This window comes from Patella vulgata, chromosome 5 (genome assembly GCF_932274485.2).
Source record: "Patella vulgata chromosome 5, xgPatVulg1.2, whole genome shotgun sequence".
NCBI lineage: Eukaryota > Metazoa > Mollusca > Gastropoda > Patellidae > Patella > Patella vulgata.
The window spans coordinates 79,043,646-79,068,794 of NC_065883.2; the positions used below are offsets into that span (position 1 = coordinate 79,043,646).

Sequence of the window (25,149 nt, forward strand, 5' to 3'; positions counted from 1 at the left end):
TAAATTTAGATTCATATGTTATCATTAAAAGCAATTGAAAAAGAATCATGTGCGAGGGAACTAACTATATTTTCTGAAGAATCTGTTGTATTCTGGCAAAAGGATAATGGACAAGCTTAATTTTTTCTATGATTGTTTATCGAAAAATGTTATTCTATCTATGTAGGCCTACAATTACTTGTGGTAAACAAAGTGTTAAGTTTATGGTATCTGAAATATACCTTTCCAATTTTTTTAAAAATATTATTTTGCTCAATTTTCAGTTGCAATAAGCTTTTAATAAAACAGTAAGCCTAATACTGTTATGCTATTAAAAATCACATTTCCCCTTTTACTGGTAGGCCTTAATCCGACCAATAAAATACATGTATTTACTGAAGCACTATCACTAATTTTAAACCATTCAGTAATTCAAAATAATTTTAATTTACTCGGTGATTATCTAGTAATAGTATGCTGTATGGTTAACTTCAGTTTGTATGGCAGATAATTCCATAATAGTACACAGCATAAATTAAATTTTCTTTTTCAAAATAATCAGTTGACAAAAAAATCGCAAAAATAAAAGTAACTCTGAACACAGATCAGACCTAATGAGATAGATATCTAGAGCAAACTTCATATTTATAATAATTCAATATATTCTTGTGCAGTAGTGTAAAATTGACAATTTCATAGTATTAGGTGGCCTATAAAGGCCGTCAAAACAATACATGACACCCAGAGCAATATGCAAAATATTCATTCTCAAGTTGTTTTGGGTTTATACTTGTTTGTAAAAAGAGAAACCAATCAACTCAAAAAATGTTTATTGAAAAATGTTATAGGCCTATTTAAAATAGAATTTCAATATCTTTAATTATTTTACTTTTTAAAAATGAAAGCCTACGCCCTACATTAATTAATAGAACAAAAATCATAAAAGCACACGGCGAGTCAACGTTGGATCCAAAGGTATTTTATCTTGGAAAACAACCAACGGCTCAAATCTGTTTATTGGAAAACATTATATGCCTATTTGAAATTCAATTTTAATATTCTTAAATTACTATTTTATATTTTAATGAAAGCTTACTTTATTAACATAACATATATACGAGAAGCACACAGTCAGAGGCGTAGCCGTGAAATACATGTTGGGGGGGGGGGCGCAACCCTAACCCCTAACCCTAACCCTAACCCATTTTTAAAACCCCTAAAAAATATAAACAAACACCATGTGGCCATGCTGTCTACCAAGACACCGCGTGCAAAGCATTATGGTTACGTTGTTGGCTGAGCGGGCGATAAATATTTGGTTTAGGCGATAATGTTTTTGGGTACCTACATGCGATTCACTCTGATAAGTGGCAGAAAAAAATTAACAAAATATTACTGACACTGACAGGCTAACTAGACACAATTTTATGGAACACAGTTACGTTTCACTTCACACATGTTTCCAGGATGAAATGAAATGAAATGGGGTTTAACGTCCTACTGTTCTGCTCCTAACCTGGGCTAATGAAGACGGGCATACGCCATACAGTGTGTGCTATGAGGGAAATTTTGCCCGGACAGCGGCACTTCGGCCTACTCTTATATCGAATTCCAACTGCCAAGGGATCTTTTACGTGCACGCCAATGTGTACACGGGACCTCGGTTTTTCGTCCCATCCGAACGACTAGACAGCTTTCCTTGTCAGCCCCTCCGTCCTGCATCACTGACAAGGGAGAACCACGCCGGAAAATCTGGATGAACTTTCTCGGCCAATGCAGGGATCGAACACCCGACCTACATTTCAAATCTAGGAATGGAAACAACAGGTATTTGGTGGAATAGTTTCAAATTTAATAAAGCCTCGTAAAAATCGACAATAATTTACGGCCTTGAATAAACCAATTCGTAAACCGTCACAAATGCCGTCTCTCGTCTCAGTCTCACTTCATTAATTCCGGGCCGTACCACGCTTTATGCATGTTTTAGAAATATGAATCATGTTTTATAAATTCCCGAAACACACACACAACTAACATATTATGATTGTATGTGATAATTCTCAGTAGTTTTGTTACCGAAAATACTATAAAACTACGAAATTAAAGAGATTTAGTTCATCGATATAGATATCGTAACGTCGTTGAGCGAACTGTCAGTGTGTGTTTATTACAGACAATTCACAAGATGCATTGCGCGTCGCTGTGTTTCTATGAGCGGTAATGCGAGTCGCCACTCTATGTATTTTTACTCTGTGACGACGTAATGACGTGTTATCATAGCAGTCGGATAGGGCCGATAAGTAAATCCCGCAAAATTGCGAGATTTCACGAGAAATTGGACTTCCGGTGACATGTGTGAATATCACGCAATTTTGTTAGCCTGATAATGTTGAAAATGAAAGCAAGCGAGTGAATTGGGTTAAATATTTATTCATTTGTGCCTTACTCCAAACAATGTTGTGATCTTCGCTCACCAGTTACTATTTATATGAAAAACAATGCCATAAATTATGCAAGAGGGAGAGTTGTGGAGATTTATTAGCTGTAAAAATGACCGAGCGGAATCTCTCACCCGTATTCCAGCACCCGGATTCGAGATCTAGTTAGCAGAAATAATTCTTAGCGTACTCCAGCACGCCGATTCGAGATCAAGTTGGCAGACATATATTCTCTAACCGTATTCCAGCACCATGATTCGAGATCAAGTTAGCAGACATATTCTCACCGTATTCCAGCACACGGATTCAAGATCAAATTAGCAGACATATTCTTTCACCGTATTCCAGTAAGCCCACGTATTCCTAGCGCCAAGAAAAACCTAGATATAATTATCACGAAACTAATTGTTACCTTTATATTAGAAAATAAAATTTTAAAACATATTAATGCAAAGTATTATGTAATAGATCCCCCGATCCCCCCCCCCCCCCACACCCCTAAATGTACTATTACCGTAAACATACTAAAATATCGCACAATAGGCTAACTGAGCATGCAAAAAGTACCCCAACCAGCTTTGGTGGGAAAATGTTTTTTGTTTTACGGAATCAAGAGATGAATAAACTACTGGAATCCAAAATTTCAGAAGGCTCCTATGTTGGTGTTTCGAGATATATTACCGTAAACATATTAAACATATGGGGGAATCGGGATGGGGTAGGCTGACTGCATGCGCACACAACAACTTCTAAACTAGCATTGGTGGCTTCAATATCTTTATTTCACCAACTGGACAGGTACATAATGCATGTACAAGCCAAATTTCATTAACTTTCTATGTAGGCGTATCGAGTTATACCACCGCAAAGTTCCTAGCACCCGGATTCGAGGCGGAGTTTGTGGGTTCAATAAACAACGGGCACGCCCACGCTGCGTCAAAAAACGACCCAAACCATCTTTGGTGGGTAAATGGTTTTTATTTCACCAAATCAAGGGATGAATAAACTACTAGAATACAAAATCTCAGAAGGTTCCTATGCTGGCGTTTCGAGATATATTACCGTAAACATACTAAAAAATATTGGGGAATCGGGTTAGGGTAGGGTGACTGCGCACGCAATAACTTCTAAACTAGCTTTGGTGGCTTCAATATTTTTATTTCACCAACTGGACAGTTGTATAGGGCATGCACATGCTAAATTTCATTAACTTTCTATGTTGGCTTATCGAGTTATACCACCGCAAATTTCCTAGCACCCGGATTCGAGGTGGAGTTTGTGGGTTCAATGAACAAGGGGTACGCCCACGCTGCATCAAAAAACGACCCAAACCGGCTTTGGTGGGAAAATGTTTTTTATTTCACGAAATCAAGGGATGAATAAACTATTAGAATACAAAATTTCAGAAGGGTCCTATGTTGGCGTTTCGAGATATATTACCGTAAACATACTAAACATATGTGGAGAATCGGGTTAATGTAGGCTCACTACGCACGTAATAACTTCTAAACTAGCTTTGGTGGCTTCAATACCTTTATTTCACCAACTGGACAGTTGCATAGGCCATGAACAGGCCAAAATAATTTCATTAACTTTCTATGTTGGCGTATAGAGTTATACCACCGCAAAGTTCCTAGCACCTGGATTCGAGGTGGAGTTTGTGGGTTCAATAAACAGCGGGTACGCCCACGCTGCATCAAAAAACGACCCAAACCAGCTTTGGTGGGAAAATGTTTTTTATTTCTCGAAATCAAGGGATGAATAGACTATTAGAATACAAAATTTCAGAAGGCTCCTATGTTGGCGTTTCGAGATATATTACCGTAAACATACTAAACATATGGGGAGAATCAGGTTAGGGTAGGCTCACTACGCACGTAATAACTTCTAAACTAGTATTGGTGGCTTCAATATCTTTATTTCACTAAATCGACAGATGAATAAGGTATGCACATGCTAAATTTCATTAACTTTCTATGTTGGCGCATCGAGTTATACCACCGCAAATTTCCTAGCAACAGGATTCGAGGTGGAGTTTGTGGGTTCAATAAACAACGGGCACGCCCACGTTGCGTAAAAAACGACCCAAACCAGCTTTGGTGGGAAACTGTTTGTTATTTCACGGAATCAAGGGATGAATAAACCATACCCGTTGTACCCGTTGTTTATTGAACCCACAAACTTTGACTCGAATCCGGGTGCTAGGAACTTTGCGGTGGTATAACTCGATACGCCATCATAGAAAGTTAACGAAATTCGGCATGTGCATACCTTATTCATCTTTGGATTTAGTGAAAAAAGATATTGAAGCCACGAAAGCTAGTTTAGAAGTTATAACGTGCGGAGTGAGCCTACACTAACCTGATTTTCCCCATATGTTTACGGTAATATATCTCGAAACGCCAGCATAGGAACCTTCTCAAATTTTGGATTCTAGTAGTTAATTCATCCCTTGATTCCATGAAATAACAAACATTTTCCCACCAAAGCTGGTTTGGGTCGTTTTTTGATGCAGCGTGGGCGTGCCCGTTGTTTATTGAACCAGTAATATATGTTTACGGTAATATATCTCGAAACGCCAGCATAGGAACCTACTGAAATTTTGTATTCTTATGCTTTATTCATCCCTTGATTCCGTGAAATAACAAACATTTTCCCACCAAAGCTGGTTTGGTTCCTTTTTGATGCAGCGTGGGCGTACCCGTTGTTTATTGAACCCACAAACTCCACCTCGAATCCGGGTGCTAGGAACTTTGCGGTGGTATAACTCGATACGCCAACATAGAAAGTTAATGAAATTCGGCATGTACATGGCCTATGCAACTGTCCAGTTTGCGAAATAAAAATATTGAAGCCACCAAAGCTAGTTTAGAAGTTATTACGTCTGCAGTTAGCCTACCCTAACCCGATTCTCCAATATGTTTAGTATGTTTACGGTGATATATTTCGAAACGCCAGCATAGGAACCTTCTGAAATTTTGTATTCTAGTAGTGTATTCATTCTTGATTCCGTGAAATAAAAAACATTTTACCACCAAAGCTGGTTTGGGTCGTTTTTTGACGCAGCGTGGGCGTGCCCGTTGTTTATTGAACCTACAAACTCCTCCTCGAATCCGGGTGCTAGGAACTTTGCGGTGGTATAACTCGATACGCCAACATGGAAAGTTAATGAAATTCGGCATGTGCATACCTTATTCATCTGCCGATTTAATAAAATAAAGATATTGAAGGCACCAAAGCTAGTTTAGAAGTAATTACGTGCGCAGTCAGCCTACCCTAACCCGATTCTCCAATATTTTTAGTATGTTTACGGTAATATAGGAGCCTTCTGAAATTTTGTATTCTAATAGTTTATTCATCCCTTGATTCCGTGAAATAACAAACATTTTCCCATCAAAGCTGGTTTGGGTCGTTTTTTGACGCAGCGTGGGCGTCCCTGTTGTTTATTGAACCCACAAACTCCACCTTGAATCCGGGTGCTAGGAACTTTGCGGTGGTATAACTCGATACGCCAACATAGAAAGTTAATGAAATTCGGCATGTGCATATCTTATTCATCTGTTGATTTAGTGAAATAAAGATATTGAAGCCACCAAAGCTAGTTTAGAAGTTATTGCGTGCGTTGTGAGTCTACCCTAACCTGATTTCCCCAATATGTTTAGTATGTTTACGGTAATATCTCGAAATTCCAGCATAGAAGCCTTCTGAAGTTTTGTATTCTAGTAGTTTATTCATCCCTTGATTCCGTGAAATAACATTTTCCCATCAAAGCTGATTGGGTACTTTTTGATGCAAAATGGACGTACCCCTTTTTTGCATCCTCAGTTAGCCTAGTGTGCGATATTTTAGTATGTTTACGGTAATAGTACATTTTGGGGTGTGGGGTATGATCGGGGGATCTATTACATAATACTTTGCATTAATATGTTTTAAAATTTTATTTTCTAATATAAAGGTAATTATTTTCGTGATAATTATATCTAGGTTTTTCTTGGCGTAGGAATACGTGGGCTTTCTTGATCTCGAATCCGAGTGCTGGAAATGGAATACGGTGAGAGAATAATATTATGTCTGCTAACTTGATCTCGAATGCGGGTGGAATACGGTGAAAGAATATGTCTGCTAATTTGATCTCGAATCCGCGTGCTGGAATACGGTGAGAGAATATGTCTGCTAACTTGATCTCGAATCCGGGTGCTGGAATACGGTTAGAGAATATGTGTGCTGGAGTACGCTGAGAATTATGTCTGCTAACTAGATCTCGAATCCGGGTGCTGGGCGCTGGCCTACGATAAAACTCCGTTGAGTCCTTAAGCAGGTATGTTGAAAATCCATTATCATTAGTTAGGACTATAATTTGTACAATCTAGTCATCGTCCCATATTTGAAAAAATATAAATCAAGCGATTGAAAAATAATAATGTAGTGACTGGTTAATACTGGGAACAATTGCCAGAAAAACATCGAGCGGCTTACACTTACGAAAATACCAAACACTATTGTTTACTGTATTCATTCACGTATAATATACATGTATTACGGATTGTCTTTTAACAATGAATAATCCAACTTCTTTTTTGTTCAGTGTAAATTTTAATTCTGTTTCATCTTATTTCTAATATTAAGACGAAAAATGTCTACTTTGTTGTCGCTTTACATTTTAAGCATGAAAGTCAAACAAATTTAGAATTTTGATACTTCTACTTAGCAACCATCATTATGACGTCGTTTGGTGTCACCACCGTGTGATCGGGACCATTATGTTGATAACAACGACTCGCTCTTCGTCAGGTTGAATGGTTTGTTTAGCTTGTATTTGAAATAGTATTTGCAAACCATATCACGTTCGATGTTGTTTTCAATTTCAACATCGATTCCCCGGTTCGGCGGTTGTACGTGACAAGGAGTAGTCTGGCCTGTCCAACCTCGTTGTTTTTCCCCGGGTCCTCCTGTTTCCTCCCACTGCTAGACCCCTCCTCGCAAGTGAATTATTGAAATAAAATTGAACCAAGTATATGTTAGTAACGAAATGGCCTAGTTTGTGTAAAAGTCAATTTCTATTACAGATAGCTCTCATGTGTACATGTATTCAGTAAACTTCAAAAATTATCCATTTTGAATTGAATTTGACTCGCACCCCCCCCCCCGCCCCCTTTATGATGGCATAAAACCATTTATTGTAACTTTAATACACAGATTACAATTTTCAAAAAAATTTGGGGGACACTAGAGATTTATTCATATAATATATTTTCACATTTAGTCACATTTATCAATTAGTTCATGAAATATTAAAGTGGAATTCCATAAATAGGTCACATAACCCCTTCAAATGGCAAAATGTATTGAGCTGAAACTTTCCGACAAGTTATGGGGGCTATTTCTTTAATTTGTCTATCAACAGGTATCCTGCGAAATCTCAGAATTTTCCTTTAATTTAAAGAACATTTCTTTTTGCCTTTAAATGTAGGTAAGACTTGCATGTACGTACATGTAAATCGAACATTTTACAATGCAACACTATTGAATTTATGTGTATGTAGCTCTGTGTCCCTTTTAAATTTAAACCTACACTAGCAAATGTATGATATTACTACCATACTGTAACAAGAAACGTATTAGGCTACATAAATGCATTGTTAAGTTAAATTTATCCAACCATTGGCAATGAAATCTAAACATGTAGCCTACACAGTGAATGTAAATATGTCATACTTTATTTTTGACATGTAATTTGTAAAGTTTCTCTTTGATCATGTAAATTACCAAACGTGTGAAACATTTCTTGCCTTATAAATCTATACAAATTTAAAGTGCAATGTGAATGCAACTATGGTATATTTTCTTGAGCCAATTTTCGAAAACACAAAAAGTTTAGTTTTACACAGTTTGAACCATAAGGATAAGGATAGATCAGCATAGTAATGTCTTTGGATTTTGTGGGTCTATTATATTGCAGATGTAAATACACATATAAGCTTTCAAATCTACAACTATTCACATTTCAAATTTATTATTTCCATTAAAAAACAAGATAGGTTGCCAGGCAACGAAACATACGCCCACAGCAGCTAAATCGTCCGGGCAGTCAACAAGAGTTGTCGCTTATTTTTACATTTTTGGGTAATGAAACATTTATAATACACTAAAATCTGATTAAGAGTAACAACTCATTAAGTAATTATCAGAAAATCATTAGAACTTGTTTGTTTTTTTATAAAGTTCTGCCCCATGCTAACGTTGAGTATACAAAACATTTAATATCATGGATTTAGCTGTTCAAGTTATCAAAATTCAATGAAAATCAATATACTTGTTCGTCTCAAGACCTTAAACTGTGTATCAATCCGAAGTCAATCAGATGATAACTTTAGCCTCTAGAGAGTCACAAGATTTGTCAAAGTGATCAAGCCCATAACACTGGCAGTAATTATATCAGAAATCGCTGAAAATCAATAGGCTTCTTCGTCTCATGACCTTAAACACTGTGTATAAATTTAAAGTCAATCGGATATTAACTTTAGCCTCTAGGGCGTCCACAAGATTTTTTGAAGTGATCAGGGCCATAACTCTGGCAGTAATTATCGGAAATCGCTGAAAATCAGTAGGCTTCTTCGACTCATGACCTTAAACACTGTGTATAATTTTAAAGTCAATCAGATATTAACGTTTGCCTCTAGAGCGTCCAAATGATTTTTTGAAGTGATCAAGGGCCATAACTCTGGCAGTAATTATCAGAAATCGCTGAAAATCAATAGGTTTCTTAGTCCCATGACCTTAAACACTGTGTATAAATTTAAAGTCAATCGGGTAATAACTTTAGCCTCTAGAGCGTCCACAAGCAATTGTGGACGCTGGACGGATGGACGGGGGCGACGACAATATACGACCACATTTCAATGTGGGCGTATAAAAATTAATTATTTCGATCTGATTCGCAGACCGACAAATGTTCTTGATAGTCTATGAGAAATGAACTTGGTGCCATTCCAAACTTAGGCTTCCTTTCAAACATGTTTGCTTGTAGCTTCCATAATATTTACAATGCTACCTCAAATTTAGAAAATTGAAATGGAATAAAATTAAGAATATTTGACTGAAAAGCAGCTCCACAACCTACGCTTATTTCGAATGCCAAATGTCATTGGTTCTTTTACGTGCATGCCAGCAGACCCTTGATTTTTCATCCCATCAGAATGACTAGACATTGTTCCTAGCCGAACGCGCCGTCCTGCACCACTGACAAAAGGTGGAGCTAAAAATTTTCTCGAACACCGGAATCGAACTCAAAATTTCCTTGTGAGGTTTAACGTCCTACTTTTCTGCGCCAAACTGGGCTAATGAAGATGGGCATACATGGGATCATTTACGTGTACGCCAATGTGTAGACGGGACCTCGGTTTATCGTCCCATCCGAACGAATAGACAGCTGTCCTTGTCAGACCCTCCGTCCTGCACCACTGACAAGGGGAAACCATACTGGAAAATGTCGAACTTTCTCGGCCAACACCGGGATCGAACCTGTGACCTGTGTCTTACTCACTGAGCCACAGTGGTTCCCCAATCATGTTAGATAATTACATGATGGCACTGTTATACAGGGAAAGGAATCATGTTAGAAGTATTCCTTTCCCTATATAACAGTGCCATAATATAATTACTGCTAAGGTAAGTGGATGGTGCTAAGTATGCCTAACTTGTGTTAGAATTCTGTCACAATTAGAACCGTATATGTCTGCCTACCTTTAACAGAACACCAAATTCTATTTAATTCTGGTTTTACCTGTCACAAACGTTTTTCCCTTTTCATTCACCTCAGGAAAAAAATGTATTAAAAATCAGACAAATGTGCTGCCATATAATTTAAGATCTTGCATATCCTGTGTCCTCATTGATTTTTTTTTTTGATAGTTGATCACTGTTTTAGAAATAAGTTGGCCTATATCATGAGGACTAGTATTATCTTATTTTTACAAATCTTCACAAACAGCTGTGAGATATCCTGACTGCATATTTTTTTTTTTGACAGCTGATCACCCTTTTTTTTTAGAAACATATAGGCCTATATCACAAGGCCTAGTATTATTTTAAATTTAGTTTACCGATCTTCATAAAATGCTGTGAGAATTCTGCCTGCATATTGTGACCTTTTTTTTTGACAGTTGATAACGGTTTTTAGAAATAGGTAGGCATATATCATGAGGCCTAGTAGGCCTATATTATTTTAACTTTACAAATCCTCACAAAATGCAGGGAGATATTCTGCCTGCTTATCGGGACTTGTTGGGTAGCTGTTTTTTTTTAAAATAGGTAGATCTAGGCCTAGATCATGAGGCCTAATATTTAAACTTTACAAATCTTCACAAAATGCAAAATCTTTATGAGGCCTAGAGTATTATTGTATTTTTTACAAATCTTCGGAAAATGCTATGAGATCGGCCTGTCAAGTAAAACCATCAAATGCAAAAAGGTACTAAATTATGCCTAAGAAAAAATTAAATATTTTAATATTCGTCCATATTCTTTATTTGACAAATTTACCTATACTTCTTGAATCAGAACACCTTGCACGTGTGCTAGTACCGGCGTTTGTCGCCAATCCTCGCGGCGCTAAAAACTTGAATATTTCCCCCATCAATCTGCTGAAATAAGACACACGGTAAACTTATAGAGTTTTTAACTTGTCGAAAAATTCAAGGGAGATCATGATACGTGAGCGTACGTAGTCAAGTTTTTTAATTTTTTTTTATTTTAAAACAACCGTAGGCCTACTACTACACTAGACTTATAGCATATTATCCAAGTTGGCATTGTTGGTACTTGGGATTACCACCTATGTGAATAATTCTTTAATTTATATAACCATCAAGACATTAAAAATGAGAATTTTCACCAAGCATGAACTCGGATTCCCCACCAAACTTATATATTTAATTAATTTTGGTCTCCGTCACTCTCTCCAACAGCTCTTGATTGGAGAAAGTCTAGTAGTTTTCCTGGTTTGCTAAATTTTGAAGGAAGCGTCCTCTCGCCTCGAGTGCTTGTCCCCTTCCCAAAGTCCTTGGTCCGCAATTTCGTATAAATCGCTCGGATCCGATATTTGGCATAAATTGTCCGGGTCTGTCACTTCGCATATATCGCTCGGGTCCGTTATTTCTCATAAATTGCTCGGTTGCATTTTCGGCATTTTCGTGGCCGGAAATGATCCACTTCCATCCTTTCCACTAACGCCGCTGGGGGTGCCTGTTGGCCCGTACGCGTAATGTACCTCTTCATGAAATCCTGTTACTGTGTGGCGATCAACGCTGCGTCCTGTAAAGTGCGTGGGCACTTCCGCCATTGTTCATAGTATAGCTGTTTATCAGCTATACCGCCCGTAAACGCTAGCACCATGTGGGTCTGTACGTCCGGATTTCCCACGTTTGAGTATGCTAGATGCGCTGTTGCTAGAATTCGAGCGGAAAATTGTTGAACGTTTTCTTCTCGCTTTTGTTTTAAATTTCTCATGGACGAAATTATGTCCATTTTGTCTGACGTTTCGTCAAAACGAGGTGTCAGTTCTGCTTTCATCTCCTCCCTGCTAATTGCGGGATTGTCGGTTAAAAAGCGTTCTATAAAATCGCTTACCCCACCTCTGGCTGTGTGGTAAGCGCACTCTCGTATGGCTCCCCTGGAAAGGCCTTTAATTATTGCGTATTTTTCTAATGTTTTTACCCATGATCGAAATTTTCTCGGGCTACCCTCTTAGGGATCTACGAGAGTAGAAATATCGCCATAGTTGTAATTATCGTGTGCACTATTCGATGCCTCGGTTTGTGCGGCTGTTTGAGTCGCAACCTGTGTTGTCAGGGCGCCTACTGTATTTGATAATTCCCCAACTTCGTTTTTGAGTTGCCCTACGTTTCCGTTTAGTTCATTTAGAATTGCCTCTGCCATTTTTAGTGTCACGAATTATTTACCTTATTTATGTATTTCGTCGTCCTGTCTTCATCTTGTTATGCTGGATTTGATATATCCTATACTGATCTAACGGCACCAATTACACCTCTATGTAGTACGGGAGGGTGTAAGAATAATAAACCAGGTTCTTTATAACATAGGATATATCTTTAATAGCGACCTTTACAGTAATAATGTATTCAATAGTAATAGTGCTTCACGTCGTGTGTGTGGCCGTCAGTCCTCTTACTCGTCTGTTCTGGTATTTGCCTCTGGTTGCCTGCTGTAGTGAATACCTTGGTCCGCAGCTCGGTACTGTCGAATCTATCCGATTTCTGGTACCAGGTCAATTCGCTTATCTCGATGCCCGGAGGACATCCGGTGGTCATTAAAAAAATTGCGGTCGAGATCAAAAGGCGAGTTTAAAAGTTTCGAGGTCTAAAACAATAGGTAAGCCAGAGGCTTATCTACTTATCTACTAATATATACATTAAAGGGACTATCCCTTATTTGAACAGAGTCTCAAAAATCAAAGTCTGAGTATGTATGAAATTTAAACGTCAAAATATAGAGGACTGGTTTATTGACTTTATCTCAAAATTTCAGCTCAAAATTTTGAGTCGTTTGGACGTGACCGTCAAAACTGCTTATCCGGACACGTAACCCTTTTAAGATTTCGGGTCAATTTTTTCGTTGGAGACCTGATAATCGATTCCCGTTCATTGAGAGGTCTATACAGTGAATGACCCAAATGCTTTACTTGATAACGAAAGGCAAATTTCACCTACACATTATTTTTATACAAAAAATGTCTGGTTTTATCTAGACACCACATAATACAGCTTGGGACACTGGTCTCCATTATCAGATGAAGACTGACGGGTTTCAGTTATTTAAAAACTTATCAAAAATATTGAGTTAGTTGCTTGGCCCTTAGGTAGAGGATTTTAAGGGATTTTAAAACAAAATAAAACAGTTTTATTGTCCAAAATATTATCGGGATTAGCCCTTTAAATAGATTGCCTGGACAATGGTTTGATCGACATTGAGTTATCTTAAATATAAAGTACGAATGTACGACTATTTTACACGGAAAGTCAATCAAACACAACATGAATTTAAATGGAGTTTAAAGACATACTGTTCTGCTCCGACTGACAGGGCTAATGAAGACGGGCATACGCTATACGGTGTGCTATGGGGAAAATTTTGCCCGTACAGCGGCGCTACGACCTACTCTTATATCGAATTCCAACTACAAAATGGATATTTTACGTGTATGCCAATGTGTACACGGGACCTCGGTGTTTCGTCTCAACCGGACGACTATATGTTGTTCCTTTGTCCTGCATCGGAAGAGGGATCCATCACGGAAAATCTGGATGAACTTTCTCCGCCAACGCAGGGAGAGACGGACAGACATAGAAACAATAGGTCATTTCCGGACTAACATATGGTTCAATTGTATTTAAATAATTCACTTGCGGGTGTGGGTATTTAGCAGTGGGAGGAAACTGGACTACCCAGAGAAACCTCCCGATGTTGGACAGGCGACCCCAGTCCTTGCCAGGGAGAAGCGGGGAATCGAAATCAGGCCACTTCACTCAATGACCGACCTTCTGATTCAACGCACACGCGTTAACCATTAAATCCCCCCCGCCCAGGTTAGTAAGAAAACGTCTTAATCACTGAGTCACCAGGGCCCCACACATAAAAGAAAAAAAAGATAACAATTACTTACCTCTTTGACACGGAGACATTTTTCCTTCTTCCCACGTCCTTATACAATCTTGAAATGATTCCGGCCCTGTAAATTCTTCACACCTGTAGAAAAAAAAATTACATGTAACAGTGCTTACTTTATACCTAATTATATACAAATATACGGTGTGTTTTAAAAGTCTCTTTTTTTAAAAGAAAAATAATAATAATACGAGAGGAAATAAATGAAAATTTTGTAATTTTTCTTTTAATATAAGAAAAAAATTAAATAATGGGGTACTTTTGAAACACATTGTATATATGCTTGCGTTTACATACAAAAAAGGTGGACTTAAAAAATGCATTAAAACCACACGTATTTAATTCATCCCATCTTTATATAATGGGTAAATGTGAGAATAGTCATATATAAACTAATATAGCTATAGTGGCGAATCCCGAATAACGTGCAGTACTTTATTCGGGATTCGGCAATAAAACAGGTGATTGCTGGAGATGACTGCCCCGTGCACTCTAACAAACCTGTCAGCACCCTACTCGCTTGTGAAACGGTCGTCTCCGTGCTAATCGCTCACCCAACGAGGAAATGGTCGGTTGCAAGATAGATCGTTCTGTTTTAGTGGCGAATCCCGAATAACGAGCCAACTTCACGTTGCCTCTAAGCAAAGGTTTTCAAGAGCTACAAATATTTGATTGCTAAATGGCAACAGAAAAACGAAGATATCAAATACACTGCCGGTTAACTAAAACCACAAACAAAACATATTTAAGAATACCAGTTGACCAAGGACTACTTTGATTCTATTTTAATGTACAAAGCCGATAATAATATTTACATGTATGGTTACAACCTAAATACATGTAATCTATGTTTATAGGAGTTAAAAATTTAAAACATTCGTGAGTTTATTACCAAAATTCTGAATTCAAGATCAAGCACCCAGGGATAAAGGCAGGGGTGTATGTAGGGATTGTGTGAGTTTTATAAAGGAGCCAAAAGAAAGATGGAAACTCAAATATCCTCCTGGGTGTTACTTGATATTCATAATTATAGTCTGTTTACAGTTAAAACGAATAACTAGGCAGCATGTCTAACACTATAGAAATCATTAAGGGTATTAGGGTCATCACTGACATATTGTCCTAGGGTTAAATTCGATATGCTAATAACGAATAAGGAGATAGCTAGCCCACTTATTGCCGAATAGTGAGCATCACTATGAAGTATCCCTCAGCGACATAAAATACAGAAAAATGGCTTCTAGCTGAAAACTGTCCAGAATTTTATTCCAGCAGCGAATAACGATATGCATATAATTCGCTTTTAATCTAGTTATCCGGAATACAAATTTGACGATGCTTCGTCTAGAAATTATTTGGCTGTGTTTTATGCTATCGGGGGATACTTGACATCCATCATCCTAGTGATGGCTAGCTTCATATTTGAATCCCAAATATCAAGTTGAATAACAAATAATGAAGTAGTGTGTCCATCGTTATTCGCCAATAACGAAGTAGGTCACCTCGTTATTCCCCGTTTGAATAACAATCTTTGTTGTTTATCGACAATACATCATTTAACCCGTTTTAGGCTGCTAGGAGATAATTGGCAATATATTATTCTATTGTTGTCTAGTGATCGTTTTGAATTAAATCCTGAAATATCCTCATTAAAGATACATGAACACCTTCATATGTGAATCCCGAATAACGAGGTGAAACAAGAAAAACAAAGGAGGTATGACAAGACATTTTTGAAAAAATTGATATCATGTGGAACTCCTGTGGTGAAAATTTTGTGGAATGTGGTACTACACAGGCCCCGAGGGAGGTCTGAGAAGAAATATTTGAAAAAATTGATATTTTTTCTAAGTCCAATATCTTGTGGAAGTCTTGTGGTGAAAAACACCACAGACCCAAAACACTCTATCAAAATTATTCTAAGACGAATATTTTGTGGAATGTGGTACTACACAGACACATAGGGAGGTATGAGAAGAAAATTTTGAAAAAATGGATATTTTTTCTTAGTCCAATATCTTGTGGAACTCTTGTGGTGAAAAACACCACAGACCCAAAACACTTTATCAAACTTTTTCTAAGTCGAAAATCGTGTGGAATGTGGTACTACACAGGCACATAGGGAGGTCTGAGAAGAATATTTTGAAAAATAATTTTTTTTTCTAAATACAATCTCTTGTGGAACTCTTGTGGTGAAAACCATCACAGACCCAAAACACTCTATGAATATTATTTTAATTCGAAAGTCTTGTGGAATGTATTTATTTTCAGAAACCCAGTATCTTGTGGAACTCTTGTGTTGAAAAGTTCCACACAAATGCCCCCAAACCGTGCCATAGATGCAAAAATGACACTGTATATCGACAAAAGTCCAAAATGGTCATAATCGGAACGTTCTGCATACGTATAAAGCATATGTAGAGAGCTATTTTTCAAAGTGGCAATATTTGAACTAAGGATGTTTACTGTTAACCAATATCTGGTATTGGTGCTTCTAGAGTGAAAATAATTCATATTAGTAAAATAACAGTTACTCCTGAATTTAATATCCCAGGTTTTTTGTTTACATACCGTCATCACTTTTTGCCAGTTAGAATAAAGCTCCCTGGTGCAGCTATTTATAAGGAAGTCGCCCCTCGATATCACTTCGGTGCAAGCGGACGTAAAATACAACTAACTTATACACACACTCTGTATCAATAAGGGGAATTTAATGCTGATAAGTGTGATTTAGGTTTTTGGTTGTTATCTGAGACTAAAAGACTGTTTTGTCCCATTCGGAAAACTGTTTTTTTTTTTATTATTCCATTTACAATTCGTGTAGATCTCCGAATCTATAACATATAGAGTTCTGAATATTGATTTTTCCATGTTTTAAACAGATAGTACTATTACGAAAGTTGTGAAGAAACCGGAAGTGGTGTAAATCTTTAACGTGCACGAAAATTGAAAACCAGCCCTAATTATGTCAATTCCCAACCGGTTTTCGAAAAAATTATATTTTTGTACAGCTGGGGATATTGCGGATGCGATAACGGCCGAATTGAGATGCCATATAGTTCTCATTTTCTTCAAAATTTGAAAATTTACAAAAATGGTTATTTCTTGGAATTTTGAGTTTTCAATTACATATTTGGATTGCCGTCGTCTGTTCGATTCTACCGATCTAGGATTATCATGATGTGAATTGTTCTACTCTATTTTTAATGCGCATGCAAAGAACGTGTCAATATCTGAGTTATGTAAGTGTTTGTGTGTTGTTGTTCTTTTTTTTGGGGGGGGGGGGAGTGGTGGGGATAGACTTTGTCATGCAGTTATCGTTTTTTTAAATGTTGCCGTAATATTTACAATAATCGACGGATTTTAACATTTGGTACATTTTGACATAGCTGAAGACAGGACAAATAGCTACAGTACTACAGATTTTTGATTTTCGACAAATCTTCGTTATATTAGGGGCGAAATTTTGAAAATTAATTACAAAAAACTTTTTTATTTATGAATATTTTTTATGGTATTCTATACAGGATTAAATGGTCATCTGACTTAAGCAAAAATGTGAAAAAAAATTGTTTCAGTAATTCGCGTTAGCCGCCATTGGCTAATTCAGTTTTTCGATCCTAGATTAATTATTTATTGTTCGATTTGTATAATAGAAAGTTCAAAATGTCCGTTATCCGAAATGTCATTATTATTGTTACCGTTAAAGTTTCCTGTCGGCAACAGAGTGAAATAATTTTACAAAAAACTACAATTTTGACAGTTCGGTGCCACTTTTTGAAAGCAAATATTATTTTTGACAAATCTGGTATAACTGAAATGGTGTGCCCTTTAAAGGCGCACAAAACTTCGGGCTCAGATTTTTATAATTTCGATTTCGTTTTCTTCCTGAAAAAAGGTGTAAAATTAAGCTATTTACAACCCATCCAGCGTCTTCATTTCAAATATTTCTTCGTAACCTTTATAACTCGTAGCAATAATCCATACGAAGAGAATGTAATATGCGTAGTTACCGAAAAATAGGCAATTTTGCATGCATCATTTTTCTCGTTATTTTGCCTGTGAAAGAGTGAATTATCATTCGATTTTCAATTTCTTTTTACCATTTGATGCCTACTGCCAATTTTGACTAGGTCAAACCAATGTAACATTTTCACTATCACCGAAAATGGCGTCACTTGGGCAAAAACTGTATTTTAGCCTTCAAAACAGATATTTTATTCAAATGAGTCTGATTTGTAATGTTTTTAAAATTATGATTTTTTTATTTTTATTCCAATCAACAAATAGAATGAACCCATACAATCATACATATACCACTAAATAGTTTCTAACTTTTGCGGTTGCAGAGAAATAGACGATTTCTACAGGTCACTTTTCAAGGTTTTTGATCAATAAAAGTGTCAATTATTATTCGAAATTCATAAAATTTTCACCATGTGATACCATATGCCATTTATGATTTCATAGAACTAATTTAACATTTTCATAATCACCGGAATTTTATTTCATTTTGGCAAAAAAATATGATTTTTTTATTCCAATCAACAAATAGAATGAACCCATACAATCATACAGATACCACAAAATGGTTTCTAACTTTTGCGGTTGTAGAGAAATAGACGATTTTTAGGGGTCATTTTTCAGATCTACAAAAGTGTCAATTATTATTCGATATTCATAAAATTTTCACCATGTGATACCATATGCCATTTATGATTTCATAGAACTAATTTAACATTTTCATAATCACCGGAATTTTATTTCATTTTGGCAAAAAACTGTATTTTTAGCCTTCAAAACAAACATTCTTTTTTGAAGTGAGTCATATTTAGTATTCGTTTAACATTATGATATTTGATTCTAATGAACATATAGATTGGATCAATCCGATCATTTATATGTCCAAAAATTGCTTCTAGCATCTTCCCCTGTCGAGAAATAACCAATTTTGTCAGGATCACTTTTTAAGATTTTTTTTTCGCATTTTAATTTCTCATTAGAAAGTTAGCTAACTTAGCGGTACGTTAGCAACAAATTTTGTTAGGATTACTTTTTTGACATATGTAACACATGGTAACAAATGGATAAATGTAACTGATAGTGCGCGATTTAGTTGATTCTGCTTCTGTTTTATAACACGTGTGCTATGCCTATATGGAAATCTGTTCAACGGTTTTATTGGTACCGGATGTTACATAAGTTCAAGGGTAACGTGGCATCATAAGTTCAAGGGTAACGTGGCACCGGTGAAACCCGTCATTACTGCATCGCAGTTCTAGTTGTAATTATATCCACCAAATACGGCTAGTTTTATATTTTATATTTAAGTGTAGTATTCAATATAATATTTGATGGTACGAAACAATACATTTTAATTACACGCTCAAATCAAATATTTGTCTATATAAACAAAATCAACTGGACCTCGATAGTGTTTCTTTTGTGTGCTGTAATGTATATTTTCATAAAGCTTAGGATGGACGAAACGTTACCGCGTAACATATCAACCATTTTGATAATTTCAGTTCCGATATGACTTGATTTGGTATAGTTCTGGACAAATGAACTATAATTAAATCAAACAGGCCTGTGGCGTTTGATACGATATGTTAACTTTTTACGTTCTGAAATCCTACAGTTCAGGTCATTTCATTCAATGTTCAAATTGTGTATAGAGTCGTCAGCGTCAAACGTCAATATCCGGTGGCCCCTGCCAGTATTGATCACCCGATGAACTCTCCTCTGAATTGGCCATTGGACCTCTCTCTCTCTCTCCCTCTCTCTCTCTCTCTGTTTGCTGTTGCTGTAGCGAGTTGTCGAGGTCACATTCTCAAATACAGACAGTGAACACACTGGTTTTAAAGATGTCTCAAATGCAGTGGCTGATTTTCCTAACATGCTTTTCATGACACAAGGGGTTTGTGCCAGAGTCCGGATCTGGAGGTATTTAACTTTAGCTATGGGCCTGGTTTATGCTTTTTGTCCTCTGAATCTGAGGAAATTCGTATTGGGATATGAAACGAAAGGAATTACTTGTACCCACTTGAAATAAGTAGGACAATTTTCGTATATTTACTGTACGTCGCCATTTTCAGCGGGGATAGTTTAATATTTGAATAATTCGTCAATTAATAATAAAACATTTACAGGAAGAATTTAGCTACGCATCAAATATTAAGCTACTTAAGGATGCTAAATTTCTAACTTAATATTTCCATAACATTAAAAATTAAATACACGAAATAGAATTCAATATTGGTCCATTTCAGTTAATATTGATATTATTATATTGCCATGAAATGGGGTTTAACGTCCTACTGTTCTGCTCCGAACTGGGCTAATGAAGACGGTAATATTTCCATGAAACTAGAATCTTAATATGCAATATTTAAGACACAATGAACATTTTATAATTATTACACGGGTGATGTAGACAGTGTGGAAGTGATTAGTAATGGCTCATTTACAAACGACAAAATAATATTAATCAACTCTTGTTCAATTTGGACTGTTCACATATTTAGATATTTTAAACATGTTCTTTTAGACCCAGTTTCATCGATTTAAGGTTCCACAGAATAGCTCCACACTCCCTTACATATACTATTCAAAAAAAGTAGGGGATATTTGATTTTGGGGGCATAATACTAAAATATGCAAATGACTACGAAAAAAGTCACTATAGAACCTAACAGAAGAAACATTTCCAGTTACATGTGACGCCCAAACGCACCAATAGCTACCGCATGGAATGCAGGTGATGCGTGGGATCATCATGGGGGTCCAACCCAAGATTTGCACGACTCTGACTTTGAATGTTACAGTCATTGTGGCATTGAATTCCAGGGTGGAAACATCAGTTTAATTGTTTTAGTGACCAGAAAATAAATTTTGATATGCGTCGGCTTACCCAAAATGAAAGGTTACGTGCCCTTGGCATGCTACAGATCGGCACAACACAGGCGGTTGTGGCGCGGACGATGAATGTTTCTCAGTCTGTCATAAGCAGGCTATGGTCCAGATACCGTGATACACAATCTGTACAGGACAGACCACGCTCAGGTCGACCAAGGGCGACAACTCAAGCCGAGGATCGATTTATCCGTACCTTGGCCTTGAGAAATCGTGTCATCACAGCAAATCAGATCAGCGCTCGTCTTCAAACAGACACTGGTGTGAGAGTGAGTGGCCAGACGATTCGGAATCGACTGCATAGGGGTCACCTTCGCGCCCGACGTCCTCGCGTGATCCCTTGTTTGAGAGATCATCACATTCAGGCAAGACGTCGTTGGTGTAGGGATCGTCAACACTGGGATAATCGACGCTGGAGCAATGTGATGTTTTCAGATGAGTCAAGGTTCACTGTTGATTTTTTGGACAGACGTAGGAGGGTGTGGCGTCGTCGAAACGAGCGCTTCCAAGACGTTAACGTCATCAGACATGATCGATTTGGGGGTGGTTCTGTTATGGTGTGGGGAGGCATCACTGTTGCTGGAAGAACGGCTTTACATGTTGTTGCAGGGCGTGTTACAGGCCAGTACTACCGGGACAACATCTTGGCAGTCCATGTTGTGCCGTTCGCACGACGTCATGGCCGCCGTTTCATCTTCCAGGATGACAACGCAAGATGTCACAGGGCCAGGATCGTTACAGGTTACCTCCAACAACAGAACATCACCACATTACCTTGGCCAGCACTGAGTCCCGACCTCTCCCCCATCGAGCATGTCTGGGACATGCTTGGACAGAGGTTACGTCAACGTCAACAACGTCCTGCCAATGTCCAAGAACTTGCTGCTGCGTTGCAACAGGAATGGGACAATCTGGACCAAAATGACCTTAGACGTCTCATTAGGAGTATGCCACGTCGGATCAATGCTTGTTTGGCAAACAGAGGAGGATTTACCCGTTACTGACTTGGTTGTGATGCTGTGGTAACTTTGCTGTTTGACCCCGGGTATCATTTTACCTTATAATGGTCAGTCTGTGCCTTACTTAGTCTAACGATCATTTGGAATAAATCGATGAATGTGAACTTCATTTCATTTTGTCATTTGTTTCTTCGTCAGTTTCATTAGGTGACTTTAATAACACTTAAAAATCAAATATCCCCTACTTTTTTTGAATAGTATATATGCAATATGTATACCCAACAAATTATATTCAATATGCTTTATGATTGGCTTGTTATCCGATAGAATGGCATACATCTATCTCGTAGACCAGTAAAAAAGTTTCAAGTAAATGATTAGATTATTTTATACTAATTGTATATTGTAGAATGTGATAATACACATTGGGGAGATAACTGTCAACGAACATGTCAATGTGTAGCTGGTCATTTTTTATCATGCAATCAATCTGTTGGTACCTGTAACTGCAATAACCAATGGACAGGTGATTCGTGTCAAGGTATGTATGTCATGGTTGTATTAGTTTATTGAATTAATTAATTATGATTTGTTGGTAGTATTGTTATAGCATCATAGATTAGATGAAATGGTTTCGCAGTACTTTTATTATAAGATTCTGTATCTAAGAGAGAAAGGAACAAAAACCAAATGTGTTACGCATTCATTCACAGAGGAAAGGAAACCAGTTGATTCGACGACACGGAGCTACCCAGCACCTCTCCCCCGTCTATAGCTTGTCATATAACGAACGTTTTGCTCACCATCTATAAACGTGGGTAGAATTGAATTATTTTGAGGTATTAAAGATAAATACCTTATTATACTGTTCAACAGATTGTGCAAGGGGATATTATGGTTCAAACTGTGATAAAGTATGTCATTGTTACCAATCACAATGCGATCAAGATACAGGAGTATGTGAATATGGATGTGAACATGGATGGATGGGAATTAGATGCGACCAAGGTAAATTAGATTTATATACATTCTAAGAATCACGAAGGTCTTAAATAAACCGATTTTATATAGAACTGAATTATTTACTTACTAAGAATCCCGAAGGCCTTTTATAAATAGAAATGAAATATAAAATGTAGTTAATTCAATTATAAAATTATATAAAAGTGTCCTGAACTTTAGGTACTCTGTTACAAAGTGCAATTATGAATTAAATGTCAATAGGAGAGAGAGAGAGAGAGAGAGAGAGAGAGAGAGAGAGAGAAATGGGGTTTAACGTCTACTCGACACAAACTAGGTCATTTCGGTACTAACCTATGGTTTAATTTTTATTTCAATAATTCGCTTGCGCATAGGGGTCTTTAGCAGTGGGAGGAAACCGGAGGACCCGGAGAAAACCTACGAGGTTGGACAGGCGACCCTACTCTTTGTCACGTACAACCGGGGAATCAAAACCTCGCCAGTTGACTCAATGACAGACCGTATGATACAGCGCGCGCGTGCTAACCATTCGGCCATCCAACCCCCCAATGTCAATAGGAGTTAGGTCCTAGTCTGTAACTGAAAGATCAACTCCTATTATCTCAGTCTGTAACTAAAAGATCAACCACTATTATAAATTGGAAGATTATTTTTTCTAGGCCGACACTGAACAAGGTGCATTTCCCAGTTACGGTATAATATATATAAAGTTAAATATAATTTTTAAACATTGATTTAAACAATTTTGTGTGTTTTTTCCATACATTTATCATTTTATTTTTTTTTTGTTTCAGTGAAAGCAGCAGCAGAAGGTAGAAAATTTGTATAAATCAAACTTAACTACTTTTATTTAGTTATGTTAAGGTCTATTATTACTGTTATTTGACTTATGATGCCGCATTTAAAACAAATATTCCAGGAAATTAAAGACTTATAAGCCACTGATCGTTATTAGCATTTTTCGGAAAATGTATAATTTTAACTTATTAATTCACACAAAAAAGTACTGAAAATGATTATTGTAGCAATATGCGTCAGCGGTCAGATGTGGAAAGGTCCAATTGTCAAAAACACTCACCATATCGTGTTATCTTCACAGTTTCACAAACAAACCACCCGTGTTCCCGAACAAATACTATGGTTCATAGATATTTTGATAAATGCGTGTCATCTACTGGTTCATATAACCACGGTCCTGGTTTTACGCTTATCTATGACTGTAACCAATAATTAGTCAAGGCCATAGTTAAGCTAAAATTCGTATATTAGGCTAACATTATTAATCATAAGTATAGCATTTCACCATCATTATTACTGCATTATTTAACATTTTATTTAGAACACTAAACCAAAATATTAACGGTAAAAAGAGATCTATCAAAAGATTTTAACGACAAATTTAGGTAGTGCTGGATGGATTATATCGTCTGTAAGATGATGCTAAATGTTGCAAAATGTTCAATTTATCTTAATTTTCTAAGTACTGAATGGAGCTGAATCATTTTAAGAATGATATTCAACTTTCACAAGTGAATCTCTTAAAATTTCTCAATGCCTTATCTTAGTTTTCCAAATAATAAGTGAATTCAGTTAAATTCAGTGTTTGCAATCAGACCCTTACCCTTTCTCACGGGCACCCCCACCCTCCAAACAGACCATGCAACCAAACCGCCACCCGTTCTCACCCGCACACATATAGGCAATCTCACAACCTCTGCATTAAACGAGATGTCTTCTGTTCTTCAAAATTTCACAGTACAAATTGCATATTTCAGTGGCAACGTACTGTGTTAATTCTCCAACCGAAGGTAAATATGCTCTGTTAAGGGTTAATAGAAAAAACGTAAAATATGACAAAATCAATATCATCAATGAATCACAGGATACATCATCATCTACAACATGTGATCAAAGAATGTTTAACGAGGATGCTGACGATGTTTTAAACCTCAAGATATTAATCGAAGATGATAATAAAACATCTCCCAGTTGTTACCATACAAAGGTACGTATACACTGTTGTTACGATTCAAAGGTACGTATACACGGCGAATTCCATTTCAAATATGTTTGGTTAATAAGCGTAAAGGCAGAAAGGTACGTAGACACACTGAATTATCATGGCTAAGTCGCTTTTCAGAAACAGATAACGAGTGTGAAGTCAGAAATAAAGTGAAGTGATAAGAAGAATGCAT

At 37.0% G+C, this 25,149-nt stretch overlaps 1 protein-coding gene across 5 annotated transcripts in view; it reads left to right on the forward strand.

Annotated features, from left to right (window-relative positions):
* The window catches only part of LOC130012931 (uncharacterized), a 99,665-nt gene that overhangs the window by 69,940 nt on the left and 4,576 nt on the right, over window positions 1-25,149 (forward strand). For 4 of the 5 annotated variants that reach the window (XM_056101108.1, XM_056101110.1, XM_056101112.1 and 1 more), the window contains 4 exons: window positions 22,383-22,514; window positions 22,850-22,981; window positions 23,749-23,766; window positions 24,730-24,959. In XM_056101108.1, coding sequence (XP_055957083.1) covers window positions 22,383-22,514; window positions 22,850-22,981; window positions 23,749-23,766; window positions 24,730-24,959 — 512 coding nt within the window. The remainder of the gene's footprint in view (window positions 1-22,382; window positions 22,515-22,849; window positions 22,982-23,748; window positions 23,767-24,729; window positions 24,960-25,149) is intronic. The other variant, XM_056101111.1, reaches the window with a different exon arrangement.